We start from the raw sequence: 24,288 nt of genomic DNA on the forward strand, positions 1-24,288 counted from the left end.
TTTTTAAAGGTATTTGGAAGTGCCAGGTCTCCTGTGAAAGAAATGGGGATCTGCTCTGGAGATAAGAGCAGGTCTGTAATTGTCATGAGCTGTGGAGCATATGTTGTTCCATGTTAGCTTTTTGTGCAATGACATGCAGAGGAGAATTGAGAAAGAAAAAGTGGTAAGTGGATCACTGAACTGTATGGAGCCACGGTGCAATTACTGTTAGAGGCAGCACACAGGAGGCATGACTACAGTACTGGGCAGGTGTTACTTTGAACTGGGAAAGCATTGAATTTCCCCATTTACTGCATAAATCATATTTGGGTTTTCCATTTGCTTCCTCTTTGTGTACCAGAGGAAAAGATGACTCTAAATGCTGAATTTGCTGTTAGATGATTCTAAATGCTGCATTTTCTGTTTCTCTTATTTTATTTAAATGACTTTATTTTTTGGCTTTAATCAACAATTGTTCAATACTCAGTGATATGTTAGTTAAATTTATTGAAGTGCTAACTACAAAAAGCTTCCCCCCCACCCCCCTTTTTTTTTTTAAATAAAGAAAATCAGTATCAAGTTCCTGTAGGCTGAGTTTTTTAGAATGTGCACTTTCTGATTTGAAGAGCCTTTGGTAGCATTAGGTGTGCTAAAACATAAAGGAGTAAGACTGGCACTTCCTGGAAGGAAAGATCAAAGAGCATAAGGGTTGTGCATTATAAAGATCAGTTGTGTTACTGTTTCCTAGGGAATTTCAAAGAAGATGTCAAGCCCTGCTGCTTTGAATTTAAGATTTACGCAACTTATTGGTCAGCTTACTTTTGAACTAATGAACATAAAAGCAGAACTAATTAATTAGCTTTTTCATCTCTAAAAAACTTTAGAATTAAACTTAATCATAATTAATGAAATTAATACACAGATGTCTTTGGTTTACATGAAAGGAGAGTGAAGAACTGAGGCTACAACTTTCTGTATCATTGCATAATTTACTGAATTCATTTGCCTTGAAGATGCCGTTCCTCTTGTTCTGCTGGTTCCAGTTCATACCTTTGCTGAACAATGCTCTGATGTAATTTCCCATGACTGCACCAATTGACACTGGGAGCAAAACTCCTTTTTCTGGATTCCCTTTGGGAGTACAATACACTTTCCAAAGGCTCCTGCTGCAAGTAGGTTGGAAGGATCCAGCAATCTCAAGTCAGTAGCTGTTTCATCCTTGGTAGTTTCCACATGTATCTTGGGATGCTATGAGTGCTGCACCTTCACACTCCTGCATTATAGCACTCCTCTTAGCCACTGGTTAGCCACTGGTGAAAAGCTGTGCGCATTTGCCCTATCTCTGCCTAAGTGGATGCCTCTGGGCTGTTGCTGAATCTTGTGCCTGCTCATGTTTTTTCCGGTGTTCCCTGCCCTGCACAGAGGACATGCAAGTGGACAGAGTGATCTAGGCATCCAGGCCCACATCCTTCCCTCTGCCGAATGTGTGGCTGGCCCTCCTTATACTTTTTCCTGAGAACGTGTGATGCCATCTTGCAATGTGAACACATTGAAACCAGAAAAAATTTAAGTAGAGGGTAAAGAATATAGGTAAACATGTCAATGCAAAGGGGAATATAAGAAAGAGTGACTGTGGCTTGCTGATGTTACAGATACCTTTGAATGTGATTGAGACCAAGATGAGAACTTTAAGCACCGAACTCTTTATTCTATCTTAGGAGTTGTGTACAAGTTAGAGCTGCATAAACTAACATGACGAGGTCCTTTTCTGATGTGGGAGGAGGACGTTCCATTGTAGGCTGGGATACTAACCTGTGACTGCAAAACGCTGTGTGGTGCCTGCTTCTTTGTCTTTTTCCCTCCTGCTAGCTGTTAACTTATTCAGCCTCTATCAAATATGAAGTTAGTGGGGCATTTGACCCTTGCAGAAATAAGCTCTGAATTGTTTTAAAAGAAAAACTAGTAAGATTTGCAGAGTAGGGTTCGGGATGTGTAATAAATAACTTAAAAATACAGTCTTTTGCAGGAGGGATCCCCTAAAATCAGCCTTTGAGATAGTATTTTAAGAATGCTATTTGAAAGTGTTTTGAACTATATAATTTGTTCAGTTAGAAGGGGTTAATAAACTTCTCAAAATTCTTCTCACACATGTTTTTGAAAGCAATGAAAAATTTGTCATGGTAGCTTGGAAGTCTGTGTTGCTAGCCCAGAAGCTGGCATTGCTGAAGTGTTAGCAGTACGGTGTTTTATGCTGATGCTGCTGATACTGTCACTGTTACGTGCTTTAGCCATGGAACACCCTGAAGTGGGTTAGTGTTGAATGGCTGAAGGTTATCCTTGGTTTCATCATATCACTGGTAAAGCTGGTGTACCAGCCTCAATAAACTGTCAAGGCAAAGCCAGGTGTGCTGCTGTATGCATCCCATAGGGCCCTTGTAATCTTTCCCTCCTCCATTACCTGGGAAGTTTCTGCTTTCCTCTGCTTGGTACAACGGTGTCCTGGCAGAGAAGTCATCTGCCTGGCCTGGGCTGTAACCCAAATTACTAGCTGGGGGATACAAATGTTGTCCATATTTCATTTATGTGATCTTCATGATACGTTAGACTGTGACTAATGGTCAGAATAAGAACTTGAATTTTCTGTGATCTTCTCCGAGAAGCCAGTATAGGCAAGAAAGTTTGCAGTCTGCCTTTTTTTTATTTGCTCTGTGCTTTGGGCAGGGGAGATTAGGGTTTTTCTTCACTTAGGATGCATGTAGGGGAGAGCTAGAGTACTTCTGTAGTTATGTTGCTGAGGGGAGACATGCTCTGATATTCAGTGCTGCTGCTCTTGGGCACTTTATTCTCTTTATGAATAAGTAAATTTGCTCTTGAAAAGAAAACAAGTACATAACTTTATTACTTAGGTGTTTTCCATGAATGTACTAGGCAACCATGCGATGTTTTTGTAAGCAGACAAATTCCCTGGTCCATCCTTAATGCAGCTCCTTTCTGGAGGAGTTAGGTAACACCTATGTTATTTTGCACCACCAGGAGACAATCATAAGGCCCCTTATTAAGATGAAAAGTTAATAAGGATTTACCCTCTGCAGAGGGGATAGTTCATTGTTCAGACTAGTCTGGAGCAAGACTGTGTTCTTGACTGGCATTAAGTGGGTGGAATGGATGGGTGATTAGATCATCAAGCAGCATAATACAACTAAGCCCCCAGATGTTTTTGTTGCTGTATTTTAGGGTGTTCAGTGCTAGAAGAACATAACAGAGAAGGGTCTGGAAGATTCCTCACTATACCCAAATAGGCATCAAAATGTGAAGAAGTGGAATACAGCTCTTTTTTGCACATGAAGAATGAAATTGATAGCAAAGCAAACAGTAAAGCTGAAAACTGTCAAAACATAATTAATTAAGTCTAGGCAATTTGTCACTGGACGTTTTTATTACCAAGCATTAGAATTTATGAAATGGAAAAGATTATCAGGTATTTATCATAAATTATCAGAATAAAGGTTATTTATACAGTCGGCATAGCATTCAGACAGGAGATACTTTTCTGTATTGTCTTGCTGCTGCATTTGAAAGCAAGGTTGATATTCACAACAAAACAGTTTTTGGGCAGTGTACTGTTTGGACCCATTAAGCTATTTCAATAAAATGTAGGGTACTCATTCCTACATCACATATAATGCTGTAATGAATATACTCATTTTTGCATTTAAAATTTTAAATCAGTGATGCAGATGACCTTTAGATCTTTGCTTTTTCACAGTCTGGGCAGAAGGGTATTGCATTAGGAAAGATGAAACTTTGTCCTTGACATAGATTAATATCTCTGTTCAGGAGAAAAGCTGAGTTGAATCTAATTTATGTAGTCCTGGCAGAATGCTGTTGAAGGCCAATTGTATATTGATACTGTTTTGGTTGCACTAGTTAATTTACTGCATGCCATACAGTGTATTTGCTAGTCTTTTCCAGTACTGCTAATAGCAAGCATATAAAAATCATCCCCAAAATTGCAACATTGGCTCACAAGAAAAACAAACTGCATTTACACAATGCAGTTTGCCTCTTTTTTTTTCACTTCCTGGTGTTTTGAGGGGTTGGTGGGTTTTCCTTAGTTTGGGGTGCAGGTTTTCCTTGTTTTTTTTAAGTTCAACCAGAGATTCTTGTCCGGTTTTATGGCAGCTGGAGCTTTCAGTAACTCGAGTATCACAATGATTTTGATCCAATAACGGGAGTTGTCATTGTCAGTCCCCTAGTAGCACCCTTAACACTGGGTGATGTGCAATAGGAGATGGATGTTGTGATAGAGAAGAGTAGGATGGCTGCTACCTGATTGTGCAGTTGAGAGGCTGAGACCTCCTCCTGTTGTACCCCTTGTTTTGGAATATCATGATTTTCCTTTTGGTGATCAACGAAAGAAACCAAAAAAAAGTATGTGAATTTTGAAGTTAATCTGTAAGCGTCTTTTTTCCTGTGCACAATGTAGTTATCTGGTAATATTTTCACAAGTAGAAGAATATGTTTTAGCTTTCTGGTAATTTCAAAGCTTTCTGGCACAGTCCATAGTTCAGAGCAGCAGATGAGGAAGAGTGAGTAAACTAGGAAATGTTCTAATTAAAACAGAGGAGAATCTGAAACAGCTACATGGGTTCTGAAGTGGGTGGAACTGCCACCCGCTGTAGGCAGGCTCTGTTTTCTGTGTCTGTTTTCTTCTCAGCTGAGCTTTTTTTTAGAGAACTTGACAAATATAAAGTTCAGCTCAAGCATTCGGTGTGTGGCTTTGAGGATTTCCCTTGTTTTTGCCAGGAGGGCGGAACCACACTTCCTTTTCCCCCAGTGCAGGGTAACATTACAAAGTTGTGCCACAGTGAGATGGAAACTGTGACTATCGCACAGGCAGGATTGATGGCTGGTGATTTTGGGGGTGGAGTGTGCAATTCTGTCCCAGGGTAAGCTGCCTGGCTGCCTTCTGTTTCACTAATCTGTCATGAACTTACTGGAAATGGGTGTTTCCAGTGCCAATACAAAAGGGTTATCCATATCCCTTATTCTTTCTTTGGTGCCAGCTCTGCCATCAGCTACTGGAGGACAGGGCAGTAAGCGCCAGTGCAGGAAAATTGCTGGCTTTGGGAGCTTGAGTGCAACTGTATGTGTGTTGTTGCTTGAGGTCCGTGGCATGTGGGCAGTCTGCACGAGTCAGTGCAGAGGTGCTTTTGGGGATGGGGAGAGTGCCCAAAATGCACGGGGACAAGATCTGTGTTTGAGCAAGGGGCTGAAAACTCACTGGGCTTGGGAGAGCTGTTCTCACATCGGGTAATGGCTTTGCTGAACAATCGGAAGAAACTGCAAGCCTGTAATTCTCACCTAAAATGACATATACAGAAAATTAACTGCTTTCAGTATAAATTAGGAAGCTGAACTGACTATCATATGGGATTCCCCTAATGTTTGAATGCTTTGTTCTTCCTTTCATACTTTCTGGAGAAAGGATATCTAAACTTCACAGCTGTTCAAAATATCAGAAGCTGTTGGGATGGTGAAACTTTACATCATTTTAAAGGTTGATGCTGAAAACCAAAGTAGATATTTGAAATAGATTCCTGTGTATGTGTATTGTTTGGTTGGTCTGTAAAACATTTTGCCCAATATGAGGCTTCAAGTTGGCTGCTTATAGCTGTCTTAGGGACTCAATAAAATAAGGATGAGACTATATTGTACAACTTGGGGAAAAGTGGTGCATAAAACTTTGGAATATGTTCTGGTTTGTGAGAAAGTGGATATTATTAAATATGACAGCATATATATTTTTTAAAATAACAGTTTTTGAGTGCCGTCAAATAGATTATGGTCCTTCATTAAATCCTTTTGTTCAAAGGAGATTGTTGTAGATAGCTCTTTTTTTCAGTATATTTATTTTAGTAACAATGTTCATAGGGAATTATGGTGCTCCATGGTGCTATGCTGACAGTTTAACTGAAGCATTAGTTTAAGTTTTGTAAAGCTTGTAATGGCAGTAGAATAAACCAGGAACAGAATCTGCAGATTTTCAACCTTTTTTTTTTTTTTTTTTGTTAAAGCTCTAAATCAAGATTGACTGCCTCAGCTGCAGACACACTGTAGAAAAAAATGCAATTATTGAGCTTGACAAAAGATAAAGCTGGGTAGTATGAGACGTAAATTGGACAAAATTTTCCAAATTATACAGACAGCCAAATGATCTAATGGCCTTCTCTAAATTTAGTACTTTTTCTTGACATCTTTCTTATATATTTGTATATAAACTGTGCATGTGTGCCTATAGACACATATGCATCAAAATTATGGTGTGTGTATGTGTGAGATGTGTCAAAGATGCATTATAAGCTAGAAGAGGAAGTGCCTTTAATGAGCTGAATACATGATGATCATATTTTTTTATCTATTCACCATTGCTGTTATAGAATCTTAAATTAGTATTTCAAGATTAATATCTGCTGCTCTCCAAGATGGCTACGTATGATATGTACTACAGGGACTCAGTGGCGTCACTGTTTAAATAGGTAGTCATATGTAGAAATCAGTATTGGCATTTAGTTATTGAAAGACCTTTCCAACCACAGTGTGAAGCAGCGTCCTTCAGTAGTCATTTCTTTCTGACAGTTGTGCATTCAGTCAAATGCTCAGAGCTTGCAAGCTGTCATTAATTTACTTCTGGGTTTCTGTTTTCTGTTGAGAGAAAGTGGCAAAGACAACGCTTCTGAGCATACTAGCTGTTGGGTGTCTCAACGTGCTTTGCCTACCCACATGGTCTGAGGCTGGCTGCCCGCTATTGGGTGGCAAAGAGGGAGATGGGCTGGACTGGGAAGGGCTAGAGAAGACCAGGTGGTGGTGGGACGGGGGAGTACAAGAGCAGATGTCACTCTGCAATAAGCTTTAAATGCATTGGATGAAAGGGGATCTTCCACCTTACCTGGAAGAATAATACATCCTGATTTACTGGGTCTCACATGTCTTTGATAATGGTTACGCTTAACTCTGGTACTTTCTCAGCTGATGTGGGAGTCCCATGCTTTCCTTAAGGCTCTTTGGAGAGCACATGAAGATGGGTGGGTCTGGGTGACAGACAGAAGTGCACTTGGCGGTGAAGTCCTCCTCTCCATCTCTGCCTCCCTTCTACTTGCTGCTCATGCTTGTACTTAGGGCACATAGCTAGGGATGATTGCTGCATCCCACAGGAAGGGTGTAAGGGTGCTGATATGTCTGCTTGCTCTCTTGCCAGTTCCCATGCTGGCTTTTTTCTCACTTTATTTCCCAAAAGTTCTTTTGGCTTCACTGTGTCAGGCAGAAAGAAAAATCGAAAAAGTTGCCTTGTGCTGTAAGACAAAGTTACCTTTTCTTCTTTGGTGTCATTTGCTCATTTGTGCAACTTCTCCAGTTTGGAAAAAGGGGATCATTATAAAATAATTGCATCCTGAGGTTTTGCAGTCAGTTCTGGCACAGCAGGTATGAAGCTGTCAGAGCTTTGCTTGTTATCATCTGCATGTCAGCCTTGTGCTGGGTCTAGCTCTTTCTTAAGAGACTTTTTTTAAAGAGGATTCCCACCCCCCGTCCCCTCCCCCCCATAAGCCGGTAGCAGCCATAGATGATCTGGGTGAAGAGAAGAGAAAATGTAGCCTAAGTCTGCTGCCAAATTACAAAAGGTTTAGCACAGATCTTTCGACACTGAGAGGGGAGAAAAAGAAACCTTAGTTAACTTTCTATCTTGAGGTAATATTCAGACCTGTTCAGTGCCTTAGCAAGTTGCTCGGTTTTCATCCTGACATTTGCTGTGGTTCTGCTTTTACTCGAAATATGACAGGCATTAAAGAGAGGTTCTGATGCAACTAGTGACCTAGGAACCAGCTGCACAATATATTTATGAATGTAACGGTATGTTGTAATTTTTTATGGCTCCCCCCCCAACCACCTGTGAGAGAACAGGACTTTATGTACAAAAATTTGCTTTGGTCCTTAAATACCTGTAAACAAGGTACTTTTGTGTTTGTTGGTTGGGGTTTTTTTGTGTCATCTTGTCTTGTTGTCGTCCCCCCGCCCATGACTGACTTCTCTGGAGAGACTTGCTTAGGACAGCTATGCATTGCTTAGTTGCACACAGAATGTAGTTTTCACTGTATGGTTTTCTTACCCACCACTACCTATAGTAAAATGGATACAGGTCATCCCATTCAGTATCTTCTTCTGGTCTTTACTTGTTTTAATGAGTTTTTTTTGTTCAGTTGCAATAGGCAATGTGGATAGCTGAGGGAATGTGCTGATAACTGGTAGTCAACGTGCATAAACATCATCCACATAATGTGCAATAAACTGAGTGACTTTACAATATTTTTCTTAAATGCCAGCTATGTGGAACAGCCTAGTCTACTCCCAGTGTTTAAACACATATTCAGAAGTATTTTTTTTTTTTTCCCTTTTTTTCTTCACTTTCAGCAGGGAGCTGAAATGTTATAAATACCAAAAGCAGAAAATTGTGTCCTGAATAGTGTTTCTGTGAGGTCAGGGTTTGCATTGAGCAATTGCATTGTCATTTGGTATGTAATTCAGGGCTTTGCTTTCTGGTTACTGGGTGTAAGAAATAATTTGTGGTGTCCTAGGATTTATTCCAGGGATGGGGATCTTAAAAGAGATAGGAGAGCAAGTACTGTTGAGAAGAATCAAGTGTGATAAGTTCCCAACTTAGTCAAAAAGGATGCATTTTAACAGTGTGTAGATATGTACCATGACTCAGAGGTGTGGAAAACAGACCAATTACTGAAACAGTGAAAAGCTGGGACAGTTTGCCTTTTATCTCTGCTGAGCACGTGGGAGCAGGGAGCCTGGGCATAGAACAGGAAGGTGAAGATGAATGTGGCAGAGCAAGGGAGAAAAGTGGAGTCTAGTAAGGGAAAAACAGTTTATTTGGTATGGGACCTGTAAATTATATTGCTATATTATCTTCTTTTTTGCAGCTGTGGTTAATGGAGCAAGACTGTACAACACACGGTCTGTATTTTTACCAACCATTATTTAAAATGTGTTGTGTCTCTTGTGGTGACATTTAAAAGAAATTCAGAAAGAATTTTTGGTTTAAGTCTGGATTATATTTAATTGTACTTAAAAGAGTAAAAAAACCCCAACAACTTAGTATAGTTGTAATTTTGTAAGGTGATTACAAATGCAAGGGGAGCTCCAGCTGTGCTATCAAGTGGAAGTTTTATTTTAGGTAGTGCTAATGAGACAATTGATGTGGCTTTCAAGGACTGAATGACCCCCAGAAAGTGAGAAAGAAAGAAAAAAATCAATCCAGTTTCTCATACTATCAAAAATTTGTGAACTGGAAACTTTTTTTTGGCATAGAGACAGAAGTTTATATGACACAAGAGAATGAGTTCCTGATGCCAATAGCTGGCTTTTATTAAATATTGCTGGGGTTATTGGTGTAGGGTAGGCTCTATGTCCAAGGAATGCTTCTGGAGGGTTTCTTTTTCTAGTGTTTTCAATATTCCATAAATTTGCTTTTCTGAAGATTAGATAGCTAATCTTAAAAATTTAATGTTTGTTTTCCTTCACAACAAGCATTTAACAGCAGGGATTATTGGGGGTGGGGTGGGTATTGATGAAAGGTTCTTTTCTGTGTAATTATTTCTAACAGGAAAATATATTTATGCATGTGTGTCCATAAATTACTAATTGAGTGGTTTGGAAATAGTTTTTCATGGTGAAATAATTCTTTCAGTTCACCCCAAAGAGAGTAAAGGAATAGAACACTTTGGCAAATGGAAAATGACCCAACATGGTCCCTCAAGTTAGAACATTTCTGCAGTCAAAACACCTGGGGAAAGTGAGAGAGCATAGTGCAGCATTAATAAAGACCAAATAGTTTTCTCAGAAAAGAGTGAGTTACCTTGGGCAGGTAAGGAACATGAGTATTTGAAAGAAAAAAATGTGTTTATGGATTCTAAATTAGTAATAGGTGGGAGAGCTTCTTGGCATCCTCACCCTCTTACAAGCTATAAAAACCTTTTCACATATCCTGAGCAGGTACTATGACAAATGTCCTGTGAGGTTTTAATGATACGATTATATGGTACAACTATCATACAGCTCAAGTGCATAGCATGTTGAGGATTCTGCAGTTAGCCAAAAGTTTTTTTCATCTAGGCCGTTATCACATCAGATTAGAGTGTGAGTTATACTTTCAGCTGGTTCACTGGGAGCTGTTGACTACATCGCTGTGGCTGTGGGTCTTGTCTGCCAGGAGACATTAACTGTGATTTGCAGCACTTGCAGTGATTCAGTGTGCTGCAGAATTGATATTGCCAGACTACTGGCTGCACAGCTGGGCTTGTGATTCTGGAGTAATCCACATAATGATGGATCAAATTCCTGTAGTATCTAGTCATATATTCTGTCTTTTATGTAAGGTCTTGGCCTCACACATCACTAATAGCCTTTCAAATGGGCATTAATTCAGCAGTCAGGAAATCTCCCCCTCTAGGGATTATGTTCCATGATCTTACTTTTCTTTCGATTTCCCTCCTGCCCAGTGCATGCACACCCCATGTTGTGCTTGCAGGCACTCATGCTGTATTTCCCTGTGAGAGGGGAGGAACATGGGCGTTAACCCCAAGCTGGGGGGCTGAGGGACATCATCTGAACCACTACCAGTGTTTACAGTAGCTCCCCTGCTCTGCTCATCTCTTCTTCCAACTCACCCTTCTCTGCTGTGGTCATACTTTCCCACTTGGTGCGGAAACAACAGTGTGGCTGTTCCTGCATGACCGTCACTGTGGTTGGGGTTCAGTACATTCAGCTGAGCCCTGAAATGCAGCTGTGAAGTGGCATTCTTGCCCCTTACCAGTTGGTTGGTTTTCTTCAAGCAGCTTAACTAAGCTGTGTGACACCATGCTGATTCTTCTGCATGTGCTTGGGGAAGTGTCTTGTTTGGCTAGAAGTATTTTTTGTTGGTTTTCTTTTTTAGAATACTTATTTTTGTACAAAAATGGGCACACCGCTGTGTATCTGTTAGAAAAGGCATATTTAAAGAATGGTACTTGAAGGAGAACACAGAGGAGGCCTCATTTTCTGGGTCTGCTGAACCCACTGAGAAGATTCAGTATTGCATGAGGCCAAGGGAGGGTTGTTGACCATCACCTGTACTGGCGGACATTAGGTAATTTGGTCAAAATCCTGATTTGGCTTTTGGGTTGCTTTGTCGGTGAGGGCTGAGAACTCATACTTGAAATCTCTCATCTGCTTTGCTAGGTGTGGTATGGTGATGTGTCTTAGCTGTATCTTCCAAGTGAGTTTTGATGTCAGGGATGCAAGAGAGAAAGCAGAGTTAGCTGTGCTGAACAATTCTGGATATTGAATAAAATGATAGATTTGTTGACAGAAGCACTCAGTTCCTTTTAAGAAATCAATAGTGCCTCAGATAGCATCATGAATGCTGCACTAATGGAAGCTGTTATGAGAAGTGAACAGTTAATGCTACAAGCCTTCTGTGAAGCTGTCACTTCAGGGACATAAAACCTAAATGGTCAAGTGTTGCCTGTGTGCAGAGGGACAAATAATGATGATGAGCCATGTAAATGAATATTGCATTTGTGGTTTCTTCAGTTGCCTTCCTGCCTGGCTGGTGGTGACTTATGAGAACGGCAGTATGTGAACTATAAATACATCTTTTTGTCATTTATAATTTACTCATAGGTCAGAGTAATTTCCTTGCAGAACAGCACTGAGGTTGAGAGCTGATTGTGTGAAAGCTGTTATCTGTGCTCACTCCTGCTGTCCAAGTTTTACTGTGTAGTAGAATACAATTTTCATTTACTTAATGATTTTGCTTTTATAGTTGTTTCCATTGCATGGGACTGGCATTACTAATTTTTCTATGGTGTAATTGTTCTTTTTCCCCTTCATCTTTTATTATTTGACCACTGTCATCCTACAATAACCTCTAATTCAAGAGAGGGCAAAAATGTGCTGTTGTGTGGACAAAACTGTCCATCTGCTGCAAATGAATAGTGCAAAACTAAAGTAACCTTGAATAACCCTCTTCATTTCCCAACCGAGGTAGCACACAAGAAGTATCGTCTTTGACAAATATGTTTCTGACCTCACTACAGCAGACATTTCTGGGTAAATTTTCAATGCTGTGTATATTTAGCCATGCAGTTTCATTTAAGATTAATAGAACTTCCACACCTGCATTCACCCATACAGCCTTGAAATTGGTTTGCACTTCTTTTCTTCTCAGCATAGCCATTCTTCCTCTTTCTTTGCTTTCTCCTTTATGTTTGAAGATATATTTGTTTATTTGTTGCCCAAATGAAACAACCACAGGTTTGTAGTTGTTTGGGTTTTGGGTTTGGTTTTTTTTATATTTAGTTCCATTAATGAGTATTTGGGCCAGTTCTGTTTAATATCTTTATCAATGATCTGGACAAGGGGATTGAGTGCACCCTCAGTAGGTTTGCAGATGGCACCAAACTGGGGGGGTGTTGACCTGCTGGAGGGCAGGCAGGCTCTGCAGAGGGATCTGGACAGGCTGCACTGATGGGCTGAGGCCAATTGTATGAGGTTCAACAGGGCTCAGTGCCGGGTCCTGCCCTTGGGTCACAGCAGCCCCACACAGCGCTACAGGCTGGGGCAGAGCGGCTGGAAAGGGCCTGGTGGGAAAGGGCCTGGGGGTGCTGGTCCACAGCCGGCTGAGCGTGAGCCAGCAGTGTGCCCAGGTGGCCAAGGCGGCCAGCAGCACCCTGGCTGGTACCAGACACAGTGTGGCCAGCAGGACCAGGGCAGCGATGGTCCCCCTGTCCTGGGCACTGGTGAGGCCGCACCTCGAACGCTGTGTTCAGGTTTGGGCCCCTCGCTGCAAGAGGGACGCTGAGGTGCTGCAGAGTTTCTACTGATAATTGAGGGCTCGGAAGTTTGAGTTTCAAGGCTAATACCTTTGTAAAAGTTATGGTCTTGACCAGAGGAGTGCAGGCAGTTTGTGTCTCGGGCATGAAGTGTTCTTGTGGGCAAAGGTTATCAAAGGTTAACTGCTAAATTCCCTATGAAATAAAATGGGCATTAATTCTCTAATGCTTTCACTCATGTATTCACATCCTTTTCTTTTTTTACTCTGAAAGTCTTTCCCATTTTAAATTGTTAAATAAGATGGTAATTCAAATCTGAAGTTTTACTTCTGTTACTTTTGAGTAAGTTGGTGTTGCATCACTGTGCATTTCTACAGCATACATGTCTGGGAAGCTCTGCTGAAATGATGTTGTGGAAGCCCGGTGACTAAGGGAAATGTATTCTGGTTGCTTGTCTTATTAGGCGGCTTATTAGGAAGAGATGCATCTTTCATGGGCTTTATTCAGAAAGTGAGTAGATAAATAAGAGCAAGTACAGTTCTTCTCTGAGTATGTTTTTGTATCATATAGTGTATATTTGCTTTGTGCATTACAGTGTTGGGTTGTTACTCTCCTCCCTAGAGGATTTTCCCGTACATCCCTTCATTCTTCCCATTTATTGAGCGTGCGTCTTATTAGTCAGCTCCTTGTGGATGGTGTTGGGGCTGGATTTCCAACAGTGTAGTAGGGTGCCACTTTTTCCCTTCAGTTAAATGAAGATAATGAAAACTTTGCTACCGAGAGCACATTCTTTAATCTATTTCTGCCTGATTGGATGAAAAAGATCTGGTAGGTAAACAGGTCAAAGCCGTTTACAAAAGCTAGTTTTGTAACGTTGTGTAGTGAAATAAGTGAATTTACACATAACAAAATGTATTAAGAGACAGATTAAAAAAATCCATCCTCCCCTACATTCTAGAATTAGATGTTGATACAAATTATGGTTAGGTAATTGCCTATATGGAATAAGGGATACAATTTACAAGAGGTAATTCATGCAAAAAAAATGTATGGAAGAGGACTCTTGTAATTAAGTAAATGCCAGCTGCTTTATTGCAGTGTCATTTTTTGTTCTTTCCATGAAAAATTATTAGCACTGCTTTTTTCTCCCCCTTTTTCCAGGTTTGTAAAAATACAGGTAATTTCTCATCATAAACAAACAAATAGTCTGCCATGAATACTTTGATTCTAAAATCAGTTCCAAGTTGGGTTTTTATGAGCAAAAGTTTTTTGTCTTTTTTTTTATTTTGAAACTTGAACAACAACAACAAAGTAAATTGCAGCTGGCCCTTCTTACAATTGAGAAAATTTTCCAGTTAAATGCTGTATAATAGACCTCCAGTGTACTTCAAGTAGTTTAAAATACCAGAGGGTGCTGATTATGAGTGGGAAGGAAATCCTTTTGAAGGGCTATAGCGTTTTAGTTGAGGAATGAAACAGACATGTTTTTAACTGTTCTTTGTATTTTGAAGGCGTTATGCAATATCCAGTTCTTGTGAAACTTCTGCAGAAGGATGTTCTTATCACTGCTTACAAAGGTGGAGCAGAAAAGGCTAAGAGGTTGTCTGTATATCCGTCTTGTGAGCAGTTACTATCATTTGTAATCTCAGTGAATCCATAAATCCAAAGAGCCTTAAGAAATTTGCCCGGGATGTTGGAGGTTGTCAGGGTTAGGGCTGGCACAACATTGCTGGCTTGGAGCTGAGCCCATTCCACCTCACTGCCTTTGCTTGCTGCAGAATGAGGGTTCTGTTTTTGGTGTTGCTATTTGTGCTCGACTTAAAAATTCATCTAGAAGATATGCTGAAATTCTGGCATGCCAGGTTGCTTTCCCTCTCTTTTTCCTCAGACCTCGTCCCCATTCAGTTCTGAAGGGTTGATAATAAATCAGTCCCATTCCTATAGTGTGTGCCCCAGTCTGGTGGTGATGCTTAGTGAACATTTTTGCTGTGACACTGGAAATAAATGCAGATGTGATGACAGCTGTCCCCAAACCAACATGAGCAGAGAATTGCTCCCATATGTCCTTTTACAGCCATACTTCTGTGTATGCAAGCAGGCCCTGATACTGAGCTATATAGAATATCTGTCAATGAAATGGAAGATGTATGCCTGTTGGGATTCAAGGTATTTCTCTCATGAAATGGCCTAGAAGAAATATGATCTTATTACTGGAGGAGGATGTTTGAAGAGAAGTCGGAAATATGAGAGGTGGCAGTTGAGGAGGCAGTTTAACTCTGTAAATCTTTGTTGCTTTTTATCATTTTTGTCAAGTATTGTCAATAGAACTATTTCAGTTTTCAGTGAGTAAAGATGCTTTTTGAATTAGTTTTTGCCTTAGACGAACTTCATGGTTTTGTCCATTTTTCTGATGTGGTTAGGTTTCTTTCTATGGTGGTATTATTATTATTCTCAAATTCATATATTAATTTTTTTACATCCATAGAACTTCAAAATATGTTACAGAAAAGAAGAAAACAAGCATACAAGATCAGTCATTACTCTTGCCTTGCCCAAGAGCCTGGACGTTCTATGCATTTAAACAGAAATACTGGTTGAATTGTGGCTTTAATTTACTTTTTTTTTTTTTTTTTTTTGAGTGGATTTAAGCTTAAGTAAGTACTTAAGTATGTGAGCAGCTTTGCATGGAGGGTCACTGCTGGGAACTGTTCGCACGAGTAAAGTCACTCATGGGATGAGGATTGAAATCCCTGGTACAAATAAACTCTGTGTTTATAACTCTGCACTCCTTCTTAGTAATGTCAGTGGCTTCCTGACAGAGATAAGCACAGCTGGCAGGACTTCAGTGGTTAGATAACAGAGCAGCAGCGTGGTGTTTAATCTGCTTGTGACTCTTGCTCTTCCTTGTGACGACATTAAGATTAATAGACACAGAACTCCACAGCAAAGCAGATGCAAATAGGGAAGACATTTCACTGAATGCAAGATCTTAAATTGCTACAAAAGGTTTTCCTCTCCCTTTCAGAATTGTAAAAGTCACAGATGTTTACATCATCAGAGAGAGGTTAAATTGCCACAAGAAGATACGCTCTCCCTTGCTTTTTAACTTGCACAAAGAAACTAGGAATAAAAAAAGAAATCTCCACAAGCAAGCACGAGATTGGGATATTGTGTTAGACTGAAACTGTTCAAGAGCCATGGAGATCTTTGGATTCATTTCTATGTAAAAGAAGAGATACCAAGGAATTGGGTTACTCAGTCATAAATTTGCAGAGTTGCAGAAATGGAAGCCATAATACTAGTGTCTGGTAGTGAAAATGAAGCATCTCTGCAGTCTTTTACTTGGTTCCTAGAGTTAAGGAAGAAACTCAGGTTGTCCAGTGAATCCATCAATAGAGGACTCTGTATGATTATGTTTTCATGTTTTGTTGGGAGTGGAGAATGGCCCTTGCTTTGCTCGGTTCTTTTGAAACAGCTGCTAGTTTAATTTGATACATACTTGTTTCAATAGAAAAGAAAAATTTTGATCCAGCTTAAAAAGCAGAGTTTAACAGCTATTTGCTAGTTGACCTTCTGTCTTCAGGGATCCTGTCATTTACATGGTATTATATCCCTTGCATGCATGTTGGGGTTTGTTGTGGGATTTTAGTGGTATTAAGGTCAGGTATTCAAATGCAGCCTTAGGAAAAACATGTCCAGCCTGTCTGTGCCAATTTATCTAAGCAAATCGGAGAGTTCCTCAAATTATTTATAGGAATCAACAGAAACCTATTTTTGAGCGTGTGTGTGGAATGGCTACATTATAGTTCTTTGTTTAAGGCCGTTTTAAAAAGCACTTTTCATGGAGTACGGGTTACAAGAATCTGAAAGAAAATATATCTCAGCTGAGATAGCCAGATGTTGTATTTGAATTAACAGACTTAGAAAAAAGTGGGTTGTTTAACTTGGTATTCTTTTGTTGAGAACAGTGTATTTGATTACAGTCCAAGACATTTTGGTTCTCTTGCTTACACACTTTTGAGACTCTTGTTTCTGCCTGGATTGGTCTTCTCTACTTGGGAATAGTTGATGAGTTCTGGGTGAACTGTGGTATATATAATCAAACGTTTCAGCTGTGAAGCTTTTAAAAGACTTGATCTTCACTCAGATTCCTGTGGTCTGTTGCTGACATTTTCAGTAGTGGTTCAAATAATGCTTTGTTTATGATGTCATTTTTTCATGTTCTGACAAACATGCTGAAATGTAGCATAAAAATATTATTCTAAACTGCTGAAAAGTACTTTATTGGTATAGCAGGGTTTGAGGTTTGTTTTTATTTGGTTGTTTGGGTTTGGGGTTTTTTTGTTTTTTGTTTTTTTATTTGAAGGATCATTTAATTGGAAAACTATATGGCAACTGTCTGAAATTTCAGGCAATGCTTTTTATTCATTATTCTGTGGCCCAAATCCATTCCTGTGCTCTGTTGTGGATGACTGGCAGTTCCTAATTTAATTTATTCATATTCTTTTGCAAATGAGAATAAACTTTGGATTTAACATATTCTTTTGTAATGTAATAAATGTATCAAAGAATACAGGAGATGAGAAGGATCATCAGATTCTAAAGCTCAGGAGAATTTGGAATTTTATTAGAGAAGTGTAGAAAATGTTTATGGATGCTGTTTGCAGAAAACAAAATGAACAGCCATTGCCTATCTTTGCCCCACTGTCTGTGATGAATTCAGACTTGAGGTGCTCTGTGCCACATCAAGTATGTTCCCCTGTGTACACGTGATCTGAATTTTTTCAAATTTCAGGTATTTAAAAAGTCTAATAGTGGAACATTTACAACATGAGTATTTTTTATGAGAACAGTCATTACATTATGTATGTGCCCATTTAGCCACTTTTATACATCTTGAACCATTTTTAATATCTGTTAATGAATCACATGGAACTTGAAGCCTGACTAAGTAGCACGATTAACTGAAGTGTGTATTAACCAAGGGTGAAGTTATTAACTAGTCCCTTTTATTTATCTGTGGAGGGCTTAAGGATTCCTAGAGCATGAATTTAGCTTGGAGGCTTTTGTTCATTTGCTCTTTTTTGTTTGATTCATTTGCATCATCTATCTTTCAAGCAAGAAAAGTAGGGCATCAATTCATTTTAGAAAGGGAGTGTTGTAACTGGATTGAAAAACACTGTACATGGCCTAGCCTTTTATCACATTGCTTAAGAACTCAAAAAACTTATGTGATTATTTAGATGGGTGAAGCAAAGTGCTTTTTAAATGAATGGGTTAGAATGTGAACCTATAGAAGCTAATAGATTACTGACTGCTCTTCAGGTAACACCCTCTAATGTTGTCAGATGAAAATATGACTAGTCTAATTTCCTCATTTCCAGTGTTTTAAAAATGGATTTCTTTTGTACAGGGTTGTCAGTAAAATCTATTTTGATGCATTTGACTGTACCTGAGTCATCTAATAGCTGTTATTCCCCACTTCTATTTAGTTCATTGTAGATTCATCTTAAAACTGTGCAACTTGAATTTCACATCTGTGTTCAAATTTTTCCTACTGCCTTTGTATTGAAATGTCGCTGTGCAAATTTTCTCAATATTTTGATAGTCTTGCTTATCACATAGTCACAAAAGTTTGCAGACACTTCTAAGATTTTAAGCTAGAAAATACTCCATTGAGGTATGACTGTATAAGTGTAAACCTTTTTTTGTTGGTCATGAAGAAAGTGGCAGTTTTCTTTTTGTACTTTTCAATCTTTGATACTGGCTTTGCCTTTTGAGGAAGATTTTCCCTGTGCAGTCACTTGCACACCCGTACTTGTGACTGGGTACAGTATAAAAAAATGTCAGTGTATATGTTAAGCATTCTTAACAGCAAACAAGTCTGTTCTTAAATGTCCGGAGGCTGGAAAGAAAAATTACAGAAAGAAACTTGTTGCAGCTGTATTTTAGGGGAGAAGGTAGCAGTGTAGGGCACAAAGCATGAGGCTGAGTGAGCATGTACAGAAAACAGAGAAATTTGGTTAACATACTTTGACACTGGCCATTTAAAAATAGGAAAACAAAGTACTGAAATACCATGGTGCCATCAAGGCAGTGGTATCCTCCAGGCAAGCAGCAGCATATGGAAGAGTAAGGGACACATAGTGAGGGGTAAATACATAGGAGATAGGAGGTGGAGGAAAGAAACAGTAGTTGAAGTAGATGGCTTACAGAAGGGGAAGAGAAGCAGAGACCCCACATCTAAGAAAAAGAATTAGCAATTCCTTTGTAGCTGGAAATGAATCTGGGAGGAGAGAAGGTCCGTGTGGCAGGGAAGGGGCTGGCCACAGGAGCCCTGGTGCCCTGGAAGGGCCATGCAGCTCTCTGTCAATGCCTTCACCAAGCGTGCTTCGTCTGTATGCTCGGTGATGGGAGCAAAAGGATGATAACTGTATCCATATCAGAATTCTTTATTGATTGTAAAGAAAAAAACAGAGCAGTGGTTCACAGATTGTGTTCTTTTCTAACGCTCCAGTCTTGAAGCGTGTCTCATTTTTCCTGTGGGAAGCAGTAGGTTTCACTGGACAGTGGTGGTCCCAAGGCCATTGCTTCCTCTGCCCTTTAGAGTGTGACCTTGGATAGGTTACAGTGCTGTTTTTGCCTCAGCTGCTTCTCTATGAAATGTAGGTGATAACTATGTTTAATTTTGTAAAGTACCTTGAGAAATGCAGGAGCTACTTATTCATTTTTGCCTAGCTATATGGTTTAAATTCCCTGTTAGCTTCTTGAAGAAAGGTTGAATAAGGCATAGAATTAAAGTTTTCAGGGAATCATTTGGAGGAACAATTAGGTAATTTTTTTATATAATTTGATTGCTTACCCTGTGTAGATTCTATTTTTAGACATTAAAGAGCTAAGTTCAAGTTGTTTCATGTCAGCAAAGGGTAGAGTCTTGCAAACTCGCTACCCGGTGCACAGCAGAGATGTCTTAGTGCAGGACCAGGGTAGACAGATCAAGGGAGAGAGATGTAGAGACCTGAAACTATGATGTAGTGAAACACCTTTGTCTGCTTAGAGTGGAGTGTTTTAGGAGAACAGCTTTAGACCGGTGTTTATACTCATCACAGTTCAGAAAAAAAAACCAACAACCCAACAGATTTGAAATTTATTGAACAAATCTTAATTTCATGTAGGTTCTCTTTATCAGGCAGTAGATTAAGGAGAAATGAAACACAGGATAGAGACTGAAGAAAGCAGAAATAATGAGTAAGTTTTTTAACTAACCACTGTGTATACACTAAGTTTCCTTAAGTCTATAGTTACCCAGTGACAATGCAAAGATGAAGACATCTCTTTTAGTGATTTGGGCATTTATTCCCTGTACTGTAGTGCTGTCTGGGAATTAAGGATCAGGTCTGTCTGGCTGTGGGCATTACGGAAAAATCTTGGAAGGTACTCACTGCCAAAACTGCTTGCAAACTTGGGCGATGTGAAAAAACATGGTTTGAAATTCCATACGTAAATGGTATCTATTACGCCATTATAGCATCAGGTGGAAATACAGTTACTAGTAATATGTTAAATGTTATAAATGTGCAGCTATTAGAGAGTTTTCCTGAGGCAGGAGTAGTGATGATATTTTCTTAACAAATCAATTTGTGAATGTGCAGGGAGTATATCAATCACTGATCTCCTGCATCTTTTAGAGGAGATAAATGCTCAAATCCTTGGCCTCATCTGAATAACAATAAATTTCACGTGCCATTTTCCTTGACACTTCAATTAGGTTTTTTTTAATATTTATAGACAGCAAGTTCAGAATACTCAGAATAATGTATCAATTCTTTCTCTTTTTACAGAGGGAAACTAAAGGTCAGTTTCTCATAGATCACATCTGCAACTATTACAGCTTGCTGGAAAAAGACTATTTTGGCATTCGATATGTTGACCCTGAGAAGCAGAGGGTACGTATATGAACTCTTACTACATTTACTTTTAAGTAATGTTAAACTGATTATTTTTTTCCCCAATAAGCAGGCAAGTTTTAATGCAAAGTTATGGATCTCTGAGGGCTTATGCTCTGGCCGTAATCCATAGAGGTTCTTAAAGTGGCATTATTAAATTTTCCCCTCAGTTCATGTATTTAGTTGCAGTAAATAGATATATTCTGATTTGTGTAGTTTTCCTGGCACTGAAGATAGAAGAGATCTATGGGCATGACTCAGATGTAGCACGGGGTAGCTCTAGGCTCTGGCAGTACGCTGGAATTTGGATTTCTGTTTTGCTGTAGAGTATACATCCTGAGACATGTAGGCAGGAATCCTATTGAGTTCAACAGCTAAAAGCATCATTCAGGTTCACTTTTCATAGGGCACATGGGCTTAGATATCTGTAATACACAAAATAGGTATGATTTGTTGGGTTGTGGGGGAGTCTTCAGGTTAGCTCTCCCCATGAACATCTTTACATTTGTGGAATGAAATTTACAAGCCTGTGCTCTAGGCATTTGTGTGGACAGTGATTTTTCATCTTTCTTAGGTGGAAGGTGGTCCTGCAGGTTGTACTCTGTATATGATTTGCTACTGCTACTCCTTGTTTGTTTTCAGATGATTGTTACTGTTTGAGAGCAGGAAAGGATGCAGGAGTCCTCAGACAATGGAATTCAGAACTTCTTCACTGTGTGGTCCTGCTAGTCTCAAGATTAAGGCTTGAATATGTCTTTAAATATCTGGCATCTACTGGCTTTTAATCTCTGAAGATGATCACTAGCTTGAAATGGCTATGATTCAGGATAAGAACATTTTGCTGGATATCTCTTGCTACACCCTAATTAGTTCTGTCAAAAATGATTGGGAAACACGCTCTGGTCAACCTTACAGAATTGCAATAGCTTTGCAAAGCTGCAGCAGGTCATTTCCATTGCATCCTCCTTTTAAAATTAAAATAACTAGAAGAATGATTAGCAGTTATTCTGACCAATGTACTTAATTCTTCACAATCATTAAATTTATAGAGGTGTTCACCTGGTTGAAAACAATAGGAGAAGCAGGTGGAGTGCTGGATTAGACTGTAATGAGGTAGGGCTTAATGAATACTTACTTTTGCTGAGCCTTTCTCTGACAGTCACACAAAAATTGCTACAGAAAAGCTATTTTACTTAATAGCAATCAAGAGGGTTTTTTTTTTTTAGTAAAAGCTTTAATTTTTTTGGCAGAATACTTTAAAAAAGTGATGCTTCAGAAAAAAAATAAAAAAAACCCACTCCTGTTGGGATGCTTGTTATATCATACCTTATATGGTTCCCATGTTTTAAAGAACTGTTAACTATATTGACAAATTCACTGCAGTACCAGTCTTGGCTTCACAGCTTACTTTTAGGTCTTATAGTGTGGCTAATTCTGTGTTAAGTTTATGAAAGATTATTATACTAGTTAGTACTAAAAGACAATCTGAGAAAACATTTATGTTCTTACCTAAAAAATCTTAGGTCTTCATTTGCCTTTATATCCAACAACTGAGAATACTGTGGCCATCCTGTGTAGCAGGATGGCTTGTATCGACTGGCACATTCTTCAGCTGGAATTTTTTAGGCAAACTTCTCAAGCTTACATTTTCCATACATGCATTTTTAAATGCTGATTTATAATTACTCTTGTGTATTTAAGCATATGGTAACTTCTCTAATAGGGTATTAATTGTTGATTTTAAACTCTGATGAATTAAAACATAAATTGTAAGGGTCATTTCTTTAGACTTCTTTAGATTTAAAAATGCTCTGGATGATGAATTGAAAGTGACATAAATTTTTCTCCTAGGTTTATTACAATTCATCAAAATAAGCTATTTTAATATGCAGTTATTCTGTTGTCCCTTTGTCCTGTTCTGATGGTTTTTTTTCTTTTTTAAGATTGCACTTCTAAACTTTTAGACATAGATTGCTTTCCCTCAGAGTGGATATTTCCTCTGCAACAAACCCTGTCCTAAAGACTAAACTGCAGACAAATGTTCTGATAGAAGAATAGTTCTTTTTTTTTTCTTTTTTTTTTCTTTTTTTGACAGTTTTACATCATCTGGTTCTTTTGAATCTCTGATCTTGTTGAGGTTTGCTTACCTGAGTCTTAGCTCTGTATCACATACAGTTGCATTGATGTCTACCAGTCAGATGTAAGAAGACTGTGAAACTGTAATTACAGTTCATCTCCCATCAGCAGACTATTCTGAGCTTTTCCTGATCCTAAAGAAACATAATAACCAACAGTCTCCCGGTACTATAACAATGTGGGACTCTATGGATAAGTGTGGTGGGGCCCAAGCACTGTAGTTACATAAAGTTCATCAGCAAACAGCACAGTAGAAAAATAGAGGAAATCATGATTTTGAAATGATGAGGTAGGTGATGGCTTTTCCCACAGTTTTGTATTTTAGTAGTTCTGAGCGTAGCTACCTGAAATTCATGTTAACAAAAGCCCCTGAGATTCCAGAAGAGTAGTTGTTTAGGTCTGTGGTTATAGAGATGAGCTATAGCAAGTATAAGATGTAGCGGGGTCACAGGGTTAATGTCACATCATTGTAGCCACCTTACACGAAACAGTACTTACAGCTCTGTAGAAGAGATTTCTGAAGCTCTGTGGAATTCTTGCAGGTCCCACCAAGGAAAAAGGGAGAGACATTTCCTACAGTACATTCTTACGGGTCTGTTAGATGCATTACAAAATGGAAACAGTAAGATCTGTATGTGGAATTCACAGAGAGCTTCATTCTAAAGTTAAATCTGGTGATTTGACTGAGAACAGTTGCTTTGAAGGGAAGTGATAATTTATCCTAAACCAGTTCAATAATGTATGTGATAATGCACTTCAGTGCCTTGTGGACAAATAAAGAGATATGGGACAATGAATAAAATGAATATTCCCTGGTCTGGTGTTGGCATGATGTGGCTATGACAAAAGACAACACTTTGTTTGCCCCTTGTTAGGATTGTATTTTCAGGAAAGTATTAAAGTCGTTACACCCTAATGAGACTGCAGTTATTCTGATCTAGATGTCTGCATTTAGGAAAGATCAGTTTAACTGAATCAGGAGATGGACTGTTAGAAAGATAAAGAGAATGGAGAACTTGTTTTTGAGATGATATTAAGAACAGCATAACCCGTTTAGTGCAGCAAAACAAAGGATAAGAGGATACGGTTATGCATGCATCAGAGTGTAAAGCAGAAAGAAAAAGAAAGTTTGAGCATGAGAGGTGCTTCTTAATTAAGCCAATGAGAGCTGTAATGTCTGCAACAGCCATAATAGAGGCAACAGGGCAAAATTTTTAACTAGATTTGTGATGAATTTTAAGACAGATCTCTATAATTTTATGGAAGGGTTTACGTTAAACATTGATAGAGATAAAGACCAGGCATAATTTTCTGAGTTTTTTTTCAAAGAATATGTAATAAAAGCTGAAACA

General features: G+C 39.0%; 1 protein-coding gene across 1 annotated transcript in view; it reads left to right on the forward strand.

Annotated features, from left to right (window-relative positions):
* The window catches only part of FRMD3 (FERM domain containing 3), a 140,566-nt gene that overhangs the window by 43,755 nt on the left and 72,523 nt on the right, over window positions 1-24,288 (forward strand). Inside the window, exon 2 of the mRNA XM_055791516.1 lies at window positions 20,696-20,800. Coding sequence (XP_055647491.1) covers window positions 20,696-20,800 — 105 coding nt within the window. The remainder of the gene's footprint in view (window positions 1-20,695; window positions 20,801-24,288) is intronic.

Source organism: Falco peregrinus, chromosome Z (genome assembly GCF_023634155.1).
Source record: "Falco peregrinus isolate bFalPer1 chromosome Z, bFalPer1.pri, whole genome shotgun sequence".
Lineage (NCBI taxonomy): Eukaryota > Metazoa > Chordata > Aves > Falconiformes > Falconidae > Falco > Falco peregrinus.